The sequence below is a fragment of the Apis florea genome, unplaced genomic scaffold, assembly GCF_048593485.1.
Source record: "Apis florea isolate Af1SG1 unplaced genomic scaffold, ASM4859348v1 contig_2274_pilon, whole genome shotgun sequence".
Lineage (NCBI taxonomy): Eukaryota > Metazoa > Arthropoda > Insecta > Hymenoptera > Apidae > Apis > Apis florea.
The window spans coordinates 1,241,000-1,253,286 of NW_028256550.1; the positions used below are offsets into that span (position 1 = coordinate 1,241,000).

General features: G+C 32.4%; 1 protein-coding gene across 3 annotated transcripts in view; it reads left to right on the forward strand.

Annotated features, from left to right (window-relative positions):
* The first annotated feature begins 1,745 nt into the window (after positions 1-1,745).
* LOC100864198 (uncharacterized) overlaps positions 1,746-12,287 on the forward strand; it is a 29,342-nt gene continuing 18,800 nt past the window's right edge. For all 3 annotated transcript variants that reach the window (XM_086902991.1, XM_086902993.1, XM_086902992.1), the window contains exons 1-6: positions 1,746-2,309; positions 3,718-3,960; positions 11,108-11,206; positions 11,298-11,470; positions 11,644-11,801; positions 11,876-12,287. In XM_086902991.1, coding sequence (XP_086759117.1) covers positions 3,720-3,960; positions 11,108-11,206; positions 11,298-11,470; positions 11,644-11,801; positions 11,876-12,287 — 1,083 coding nt within the window. In that variant the 5' untranslated portion in view covers positions 1,746-2,309; positions 3,718-3,719. The remainder of the gene's footprint in view (positions 2,310-3,717; positions 3,961-11,107; positions 11,207-11,297; positions 11,471-11,643; positions 11,802-11,875) is intronic.

The window sequence follows — 12,287 nt, forward strand, 5'->3', positions numbered from 1 at the left end:
TTCAAAATAAATTTTTAGAAAATATTATATTTTATTTTACAAATTTAATTTATTTATTAAAAACAAATTTTTTTTATATATTTGAATCGCATAAAATAAGATTTTTAAAATAAGAAACTATAAATTGTAAATTCATAGTATTTGTATCTCTGAAAAAAGAAATTATTAGTTTTATATTAAATCGATAATAATAAATAATTTCTAATAATATAATTACATTCGCATCATTCGTTGAAATTTTTTTAAAGTTATTTTTGATGCTTAAACTGTTTAGACTACAAATTAATAGAAAATGGGAATTAAAGATTGTAATTTAGAAAAAAAAAATTCAATGAAAGATTATATTTCTTTGGTTTTGTTTTTATTAGATAATTGAACATTTAACAAATTATAAATTATAAATTTTATTCTTACTTATTTATTGCGATTTCATAATGAATAAATGCATTTTTCATTTTTTTTTCGAAATGATATAAAATAAACGAATATAAGGAATACAGATACATATTCTCCCTGCAGTGCGACAAATATATGTGGCAATCATCGAGTATGACATAATATAGTTATTGTCGCATGTTTATATGTTTATACTTATTGCGTTTCTATTTTTATAAAATAATAGATTTAATAAATAAATTAAAATCAATATATAGTAATATAATAATTATATACAAAATAAATAATAATCGATACATATCTATCAATATATGCATATAACAGACATAAAACACGTGTATATTTATTTCAATTGAAATATTTTTAATCAATAATAGATTTAATTTCAACAGATTTAATTTTTATTATTAATAAAATATTAAGTTTTATTTTAATACATTAAATTAAAAGAAATCAATTTTATATAAAACTTTTATGAGAATTATGAGAATTTTCATAAGAATTAAGCATGATTCTTTATTGATAACTTGAAAATTAAAATTTGTATCATTTTAGATAGCAAAATATATATAATATATATATATCTACAAAAGATAAGATTTCATGCTTTTAAAAATTATATATCATTATTATTTAATTATTATTATACATTTTCTTTTTCAATATAATAATTGAATATTAAAAATACCACTTTAAATTTATTTATTTCAACAAGCATTTCAATGTTTCGCCGTATAAGTAACAATAAATTACGAGCAAGAAGCAGTTCCTTAATTTCTCACGGTGTGCCGGCCGGCGTAGACGGACATATCGCGTGTTTCTTAGCTAGTCATTATTTCACCCCGTAACATTTTCCCCTAAATAACCGCACCCATACTGCAGAGTATGACCAACGATGACCTCCAAGTTTCAATGATATTTTTTAGTTTTTCCATTTTCGTTTCCGGTGTAAGTCCTTTCCCTCGATACCGGCGTTTTCTAACATCGTGCCGTGCCGGCCGGCTTTGCCGGTCATATCAGTCAGTCACACATACATGAGCATGTACACATGTATATAGAGAACTAAAGTGGTACGATTTCGTATCCCTGGCTATTCGAGTATGTAATATACAATCTGTATGTATCAGTGTGGTATGGACCCCGTTATACACCTAAATGGGGGCCTACATTGCGACGTTTCCGATGCTGTGGCAATGTGTATGTGTGTATAAACCGAACGACTAGATGTTACGGGCAGTCTGGAGGACTGCGCGAACGGAACTAATCGCGTCAGTGCGCATCGCTAGTGGGGATACCGGAACGATCCTCGTAGAGGGGGTTGTCTTTGCATGGTAGCGGCAAAGGGTATCGCAGTCTGTCAGAGAGCCGGCAGCCCGCAACGCGAGAGTTGCTGCCGAGTTAATTCGAGTTTGAGTATCGTTGATTGAAACATAGGGGGGAAGAGACATTTGTGAATCGTAGTAAAGAATTCGTTATTGCCCGTCTTTAGATAAAAGGAACATTTCGTCTTCGATCTACGTTCAGTGTCGCTGTGTCTTACGACGGTTCTCTCTCGCAGCACCCTCTTTACCATCGTATTTGCAAACTACTTGGTCTTCTGTCGCTCTCCATTTGTTCCTCTTCTGTTCCTATTTCTTTCTTTTTTTTTTCGTTCTCTCTTTCTCTCTCTCTCTCTCTCTCTCTCTCTCTCTCTCTCTCCCTCTCTTGTTTCTTCTTCTTTTTTTTAATGCACCGTAAACGAAAAAGTTGATTTCAAGAGACATATTGTTAACGAATCTGATCGTTCTCTCAGTTTCTTAACCGGATATATTTTGTAAAATTGCCCTTTTCGTGGGAGGAAAAGCGTTCCTGGATATATACCACATATCGAGAAATCGAAAAATTAAAACTGGATAATCGTGTCACCTAACGAGGTAAGGCAAAATATCTCTTTTCACAGGTATTAGTAATCTCACTCATCGGTGTCGTTAAAATTGTAAAAGTTGTAAAAGCGAGTGGTGGGATTGAAATTTCACAAAACTATGTATAGATTTTATCGGTTGACTATGTGGTCGCGGGAGGGGTTGTTACTAAGGGGTAGACTGCAGTGCCGATACTTACTAGGGTGATACTTACTAGGTATTTCATACTTTTATTTCGATATTAAAAAAAAGTGTTACATCATGTTTAAAGATTGACAACATGATACGAATCGTTTCATTTATCTCTTTCTTTATACGCTGACAATAATCAAAAAAGTGCAAAAAAAAACTCGTCAAAATTGTTATCATTATTTATTACTTTTTTTAAATTTTCAATCAGTGCTTCTCTGAACTTCTACAATCTTCTTAAAAAAAAAAAAAAAAAAAAAAAAAAATTTACGATTAAGAATAGGCGCTTAATGCCCTGTTTTGTAGTCAGCTAGCCCGAATTTGGATCAATGATCTAAGGTTGTACAGAGAAGCTCGGATCCTGCGCATTCAACGATAGGACATAGCCCTACCGCTTTTCAGGGAAAGGGTCGTGCAAATCCTGCGCAATACTTAACGCTAACACTGTCCGTATGAAATCGCGGTGAGACGACACGGCTTTTCATAAATTTCTCTTCGAAATTCTTTTCTTCACCGGTAAGATTTTATCGTAAAGAACGAGTGATCATATTTATACAAATCTTAATTAGGATAGAAACATCTAAAACATTTTTTTGATTATTTCTTCTTAATGATAAATCGTTATCGTGAATATATAAAAATAAAATAATATTTTTTTATTTAAAATTAATTCTTTGTATTTATAAAAATATGTATACACATACATATAGTAAATATACATATAGTATATATAGTAAAAGTAGATAGTATGTACTACATATACTATATGTATATACAATGTATATAGTGTGTGTATATATATATATATATATACGGTGTTAATCGTCATAAAGTTCAAATTTTTTATCACAATTAAATTATATTTTGCATAAAATGTAGTGATACGTAAAATGTGAAAGTAGTGTATCAATTCTAACAACGAATAAGGTGTTGTGGGATATGAGAATGCTGATGAAAGTATGATGTTGTGTCCATGTCGGACACGATATCCAAAAAGTGTTAGTGAAAAGTGGCAATCAGTGGATTGTGGTTAGACTATCGGCTGTCGTCAAGAAATTTGATCCGAATGACATATTTAAACGGCAAATTTTCCTTTGAAGAGAAACTAAGTGTGACAAATAACATGTCTTGTAACAGGGATCCATAACATGACAAATTTCACCGGGCAATTACACAAATAAATATATTTGTATCAATGAATAATTGGTTTGTTATTTCTATTTTGTTTTAGCAATGAGTACCACGGATCCTACTGGAGAGGGTGGAGGGGGAGGGGTGACGAGTACAATATCACCAACAAACGTTGAACAAAATATATCTCCGGTTATACCGGTGACCGGTAGTGCGGTGCAACCAGGCTCTCAACAACAGCATCCACCACCGTCACCACTAAGCGGTTGTTACCTTCTCGTTGTGCTTCCAGAGCCTCATACTGCGCAGCATAAAGATCTCATCTTAAACCGCCTAGCGAAAGGTAAGTCTAATAATACTTTCTCGTGGCTAAAGTTTATCGAAATACACGATAATATTTCGCAATTCGAAAGAAAGAAAGAAGACAATATATTGTGATAATTTTTTTTTACGAAATTTAGAAAAATTTTAGAAATTTTTAGAAACTCTCGATAGAAATTTCAAAATTAATTGACATACAATGTTCGAAATATTAATTACTCGTTATTCTTGTACTTTAGACTTTTCTTTTTTTTTTTTTTCTCTTGCTGATAAATAAATATTACGATAAAAATAGGGCATTGTAATATAACGTTGAACATTCTTTTTACTTTTTTTAAAAAGGGTCTAATGTTGTATCGATAAATGATAATAGATAGCAACAAATTAATAAAATATATTTTATGAAATTTGTATTTTGGTGCATTTAACGTTTATAATTAAGATTATGTTATTATGATTTCACATATTTCGTCGTGTTAGTTCCGCACATGATTCCAAGCACTAACGGTTCTCTTTCGCTGTGCGTTTTCCTTCCGATTTATCGGACGAGCTTACCCAACAACTTTATACAGGTCCCCCTTGTTGCTAGGCGGAGTTCGAGCGGACGTTGGTTAGTAAGGAAATCGAGTGGTGGTACCTCGATTCGTCATTAATCGTTAGTTGTCAATTTTTAAGAAGCATTGTAATTCGCTTAACGCTCAAACTTGTCTCAATAAGTTAATTACAGATCTTTCTATTATTTCAACAAATTTCACTTTCAGAGATCAAGTTATATTTTTGTAAGACAATTTGTTGTTAAAACAATTTGAATAAAAAAATGATTTTCTTATATGCAAAATAAATAATCCATAAATAACATTAAAATGATTAATTCTCTTTTGATTTGAATAAATTCAAAATATTGATTTTGATTCTTGTTATTAATTGAATCGGGGGTATAAAACAAATAGCGTTTTTATTAAAAACATAAGAGAAATTATTTAAATTATAAAATTTATTTATTCTATTCAAGTATTTTTTTATATTTGAAAGAAAGAGAATTGTGAAAGTGAACAGGATACATTGTGTCGTTGATTTCTTTTTCGATGAAAGAGATTTATTTAACGATTTAATTCAATAGTCCCCCCCCCCAAAAAAAAAAATCTACGTAAAATAAGAAGTGAACAGTGAAAAATGTTAGTGATATGTTAACACGGATATAAAAATTTTTTATGTATTAAACGAGAATTTTTATTATTATAGAGAATAAAATGGAAAGAGATGAATGGTAAAAAAAAAAAAAAAAAAAAAGAAAAAAAATAGCGAATAAAAGGAAAAATCTGCACTTGTGAGTTTGATGCGGTATGCGCATGTTAGACCGGCCTACGGCCACATCCCCGCAGTCACCAGAACTTCGATCAATAATCCATCTAGACTGTATGTAACGAAAATCGTTGCTATATATATATAATGACAATTTCATATTATTATTTTATAGCATAATTAAATAAACAATGGTTGTATTTCTATTTACGTGCATAGAAGGAAATAAATTAAACCAAATATAAGCACGCAAATGTGGGATGAGAAAGGTAATAGGAGACGAGTAAGAGAGATAGATTAAAACAGTTCTGGATACTGTAGTTGCTCAATTTTTAGTTAAGAATCATTTTCATAAAATTACTCGTTACTTTGTTTTCGACACGAAGAAGGCTATAGTATAAAAAAAAAAAAAAATGTTATCTAGAGTGCACACGAATATTTAAAAATTTACATACAATTCTCGAAGAATTGTAATATAAAAAAAAAAAAGTATATCTCATTTAATAAAAGATTCTATCATTGTCAATTCTATCATCAGAAATAATAACATTGAACATTTTGTTTTTCATATTAATTCATTTTCGTTGCAATATATAACAATAGAAATCGTTGCATCTTCTACTCACGGGTTCGTTCATCTGGGTCATTTGCATGCGATAGGTATGGAAACGTTAGCAAGTTTTATGTGACTCATGGGTTGCCTGTGTAGACGCATCACAGGAAGGATTGGTAGAGCGGAAAGAAGGCGAGACGTGAATTCATTCGTGTGCTTATTTTAAGGTACCTACAATTTCCACTTGTTCATTATTTCCGACGATTATACCCGTATCTTCTTCTCGTACGTGACGTGAATAAAATGTGAATACACAAGAAAGTGCATAAAACGAGGTATACGTATATATAAACTCTCGAAACGTTGAGGTTAGATTTTATTGATAAAAGTGTACGAAAAGGAATATGATCATTGTCAATATTGAGATATTAATAATAAATACGGAGAAAAAAATATTTTGTTACGTTATATTATACGATTTACAAATTGACAATTTTGCAAGGATTGTGCATATCATATTTGGGATGAATCGATGTGCGCAAATATTTACCTGAACTTTAATACACAGCAATAATGGTGATAAAAGATTAATATGATAATGCGTGTGCAGATACGTGTATGCGTGTGCATTTACAGATATTGTACGAGTGACCACACATACATAAGATAGGAAGGCATACTTGTCGGTATGAATCATGATTGAGGACGTGGGGAGCATCGCGAAAGTTGAAGTTATTCGATGCTTGTAATATCCGGAAGAACTTACTCGTCAAGAGTTCTATCGAATCGAATGAGAAAAATTTACGTTGCATGCTTTATCGAGCTATGCTAGTTTATTCGATTACGGGTGACGATGCGTGTACTAATTTAATTTTGCGCATGTACTTATACGTATATGTGTGTGTGTGTGTGTGTGTGCATCTCTATGTACATGCTATACATATATCGTATACGAAATTAAACACGATTAATTACACACGTGATGTGTGTACTTTAATTAATCATTAATTAAATAACAATTATACTTTTTTCCCCGCAAAAATAGATATTTGATTACATTATTCTTTCTTCAACATATTCTTTTCTTCACAAAAAAATAGCATCTTTTTCCAATCGATAATATCGATCGATAATAAAAAAAAAGTTTTCTTCGCAGAGTCCAGGGGGAGGAGGGGGGAAGAGAAAAAATTTGGTTATCGAAAGAGTTAATTAAAACTATCATCGAACATTATTTTCTTTGGAGAAAATTCGACGTGTTTAACGTAAAAATGAAACGAACAGAGATATTTAGTAAATTATACAGAACGACCCTTCACAATTTCGTCGTACCGCCAACTGAATATAGTGTGTCTAATTTTATCGCGGCATTCGCCAGTGATTTGCTCTCTCGTGCAACGTGCTCTTCGAATCGTGAAACTCTGTTTCTCGGTTACCTTGTTCTTGAACCTGACCCTTACACCAAATAACATACTTACAGTTAGCATTGATACTCGATCAAGTTAAAACGCAAGAAAGATTTCCGATCTTCTTGTATTTCCTTCATAATTTCTTTTCCATTTATCTTTTTTCCTTTTTTTTTTTTCGTTTCTTATTGTCATCAAAGATGATGCCAATTGATGAGATGTAATTCCATCACAATCTTTCATTTCGAGAATTTTGAGCACAATTCTCTTTACTTGTATCGTATATTTAAAATATATTTTAAACGTTAACTATGTTTGTTTACAAATTTGTATCGATTTAATGTACGCGCGTAACAAGTTAATTATATCATTATAATGGTTTTAATTAAAAAATTATCTATTTTTATATAGATAAAAGTCCACGTGTATCCGATGTTTTAAAGAACCAGAAGAATTTGAAAATTATTATTTTATGCACGAGATATATTTTTTTTATCGAAAAAAGAAAGGTGATTCTATATTTTTCGATATATGGCAATATCGTGAAACGTGAAAAAGTAAATCTTGCCCTCGTCTTTAACAAATCCTTGGATCAGGTCTTCGCCCTTCTCTTAAAAATATAAATAGCCGAGCGGACGAGCCAAGTCGATCTGTGTGCTATTCTATCAACTTCGTATATGTTCATATACGAATGGTCACTAGTTTATTATTATGCATCTGATTTTTTTTTAACACTTACTTACAAATAGTAATAATTTTATAAATTATGGATATTGCCATTTGTTTAAAATTTTTTCCACATAAATACGATAGAATAGCTGAAATGCAATATATATATATATACATATTTGATCAAAGAAACGGCAATAATTGACACTTATGATTGAAACAGGTTAGAACAACAGCTTCCTATCGACCTCGTTCGTTCTCTCTTTGTGAGATCAATCAGGAATGATGTCAGCAATTTTCGAAGAAACTGTTTGACCCTGTTAAACAACAAAAGCTTTTACAACACGTTTATACATGCTCGTAAAAAATTGCAATCTTCATTTATACCTATATTCCATCAAAATATTAACCTATGTATCAAAAATATGAATATTAATAATTTATCATGCATTAATTAATTGCGAAAAATGTGACGTGTCGAAATTATAAAGATATACGTCGCAAGAAAAATAAAATAAAGATGAACCCCATGTGTCTAAACATAGTTGAAGCAATTTTTAACATTGAAGACAAGAAAGAAAAAGGAAGGCCTTTAAACAAGAATAAAAATAATTGGAAAATTTGCAGAGAGTGGATAAAGGAGGAAACGAATGCAAATCGAGAAAGGCGATAGAAAGGAATGTCTAAGATTCTAAGATACCGCACGAGGGGTAAACGCTCGAACGAAGAAAGCCACGATTCTGTCTATATTTAACTGTATCTTCAACTGCCCACAAAGCGTCAACGTAGGGCAACAATTTCATCAAGTGACCCTTTCTTGAAAAATATCCAGTTGGACATTATTTTTTTCATTTTTTCAAATGTTAAAAGAAATTAAAAAAAAAGGAAAAAAACCATGCCTTACATTCACTTAATTGGATCGCAATAGATTGATTAGAGATTGATATTAACGAAACGGTTTCATTTAATTTTATTCGCATCACGTATGCGGATGTGTTTATGTTGCAATCCAGTGTGAATATGTTATATAAATAAATAAGTAAATTTGTAATAATTATAATGATTAAATAGACTAACGTACGCTTGTATACTGTGAAAAAAAAAAAAAAAAGAAAAATGTGCATGGTTCGTCACGCATTAGAAGACACGACCCCCGACGCACGGCTTCTCTTGTATCATCGTCAGGGCTTCCGATCAATTTGACATAGAGAATTTGCTGGTTCTGTGGTTCAACTTGACAAGTTAAGCGATTCGAAAGAATTATAGTTATACGGTTATCACGTGAATAATTGGATTTAAAGATTAATTTTAATTATTCTTGGTATGAATTTTTATTCTTCGAAGTATCTTTTCACGAAAGTTATTTTTTATTATTCTATCAAAAATTCAATTCGAATCTTCAAGAGATCTTCAATTTACTAACGTTTTACTCGTTTTTCTTTTTTTTCTTCTTTTAAATGTTAAATGCACCGTTTTAAATGGAGCGAACAACTGTTTGTCAATACTCGTGTTTATAATTCAACAATCGTATGCGTTTTAGTTTGTACTTTTTCACTTATTGGATCAATTTTGTTGGATCGATTATCGTTTGTTAAATTCAATTGTTACGATTATTTCACACGATATGATTTTTCGACCGATTCAATCGTTTCGATATATTTTATCAAACAACTTTTTAAACAACTTTCAAACATATAAACTAATCACTATGATATGCACAAACTATTCGCATCACGAATGAATCGATCATTTATCAACTCAATTGTTTTACCATCTTCTACAATTTTATATACACAATAAAATCATCGGTCCTTTCATTTTCGACATTCTCTTAGTTCAATCAATGATATTTTATATAACATGAAATGGAATGAATTCGTATCATATATGATATATTGTTTATATCATATATGTAGTGGAATTCATTTTTTTTTGTTATACGAGATAAAAAATTAAAAATTTTGAATTACCGTTCGATTAAACAATTAATCGAAAAATTGCATCATTTGAATTAAGTGTAATGAAAGTGTCAAGAAATACTTACATGTTCGATTTAAAAAAAAACATTTTTATTTTTATACTCTCTCTCCACTTGATCGCGAGAAAATTTTAAATTCTTAAAAATAATTTTCATAAGTTTCACAATGTTACGTAATGCATATAAAGCATACAGTAAGAACGACTTACGATATTAGAAAAAAATATCGTCACTAAAATTAAACTTTAATTTTTGACATTTAGATTTATATACACACACACACATATATATATATATACATGGGACAGACGTTTATGCATTATTTATTCATTCGATGATTGTCTATTTATCTATATTATTTATACGTACATAGGTGTATGTCTGCTTTCGAAGCAGCTGGTAGTTGGAAGAGAGGCTTTTCACGTAGAAAAGATAAAGTAACAGTAGCAGAGATGGCAATAGAGAGTGGGTGCAGGATGTGCGATCGATTGCCGGCTACCGCCGAACCACGTGACGGGGTGCGGTATTCGTGACGTCATGGAACTTCTGTTTTATTCGTGGTATCGACATATTAGTATTTTTTTTCTTTTTTCTTTAGACGATTATTCAATGAACGCTTGATTCGTTTAATCCCGTTCCACAGATCAATCCCCAGGTTCTAAACGAGTATAGAGTTCGTGGGCGGAAAAGGTGAAACAGAAAAATCTTATCACCGATTCTCGCTTATGCACCGATGAAAGAGCCGACTGAAAGGATTTATATAAAAAATAAATAGGAACACGTGCAAATGAAAGTAAAGAAAATATCATTGTTACAATAGATGGAATTTATATACATATACAATTGGGATCATTTCTATTATATTCGTATGATTAAAATTTGATGAGTACGAATAGAAAGGATGATTTCTTAACCTTCACCTTACGTGAATTCAGCCCTGAACTATCCTCACTTTACGAAGCCAAACTAGTGCCGGGGACTCTTGGGTGGTTATGTGTCGCATTGTAATCGTAGTATTTCGATCGTTTACCTTTCAGGTTTGCGATAAAGATGAAAATACGATCAAACAATATTTTTCAACCGGTATTAACCAATAAAAATGTATTAATTATTTAATATAACCTGATCAGGAGGCGTTGATTGAATCTTTGATAACATTATTTCTCTTCTAAAAGCTGTCGTTAAGTAACTAACTTTGGAAGGGAGCCCATAAATCCATCGAATCCAATCTTGCACAACGTTTCCTTGTAATTTTGCGTTCCAGGTTTCCTGTCGTGGGATAAGGATAGCTGTCACGTAGATTTAGAAAAAGAATTACTGGCGTTGGTGGCACAAGCTCCCGAGGGAGAAGAAGCTAGAAATGGTATTTCTAAAAACGAATTATCAGATTAAAGAATCGAAATCATTTATTCCGTTTCCCAACCCGCCTCGATCGGTGAAAATTTAATTTCCAGGCGAACGACTGATTCAATACGCTACAGAAAACCTCGTTACCGAAGTTTTGATCCACCCACAAACGAATACATTGTTGCAATGTATTCGTAATCTTCTTGCGAGTTTCACGAAACACCGGCATATCATACACGCTGGATATACCTTCGGTGGGAATGGTTCCTGGATACTGCAAGTACGTGCAATGATTATGCATCAGTTTAGAATTTTCGAATCACGCGGGAAATTACGCATAAATTATTTATTCATATATATCCCCGTATGATTTCGTTATTGAGATCGCGTATTCTTCATGCTTTTTTTTTTTTTCACCGGAATTAACGATCATCGAAATGCATGTTCATCCAGGATGGAACCTTCAGCCTCGCCGATTTTCTGGACGCCTTCAGCGAACACGAAGTGCAAAGAGTTCTTCGAGCGTATGAGAACAGCGTCACTGTAGACATTCATTGCGCGAGCGTTGGGGATTGGACGACAAACAGATTGTCGAAGGAGGCCTGCACCAGGTTTGTACGCCTCGTCCCGATTGAATTTTCTCTCAATTTTTGCTCTCTAACGAATTTTTTCGCGATCATCGCAGAGCGTGCAGAGTCCGTGTGAATCCCGACGACGTTCTTACCGCTGGATTACCAGCGATCACCAGTTTTACCAATTACGTTGGACAATATCTCGTCGCCCAAACGTTGGACCAATTGATGGAACCGTCCGATGTCGTGGGCAACATAAGATTCAGTCATCCAACTTTGTACGTCTTCCCCGGTGGCCAAGGTGATGCCGCCCTCTTTGGCATAAACGGTTTTAACATGTTGGTCGACGGCGGTTTCGCAAGGAAGGCCTGTTTTTGGGACTTTACCAGGCACCTGGACCGCCTCGACGCTGTATTAGTTACTAGAATAAATAACAGCAACGTCGGGGGCATGTCGAGCGTTCTTCGTAAAAAGAAGGAGATGCACGTTTATCCTCAAATCGGACACTTTTTCTGCAATCTAGTC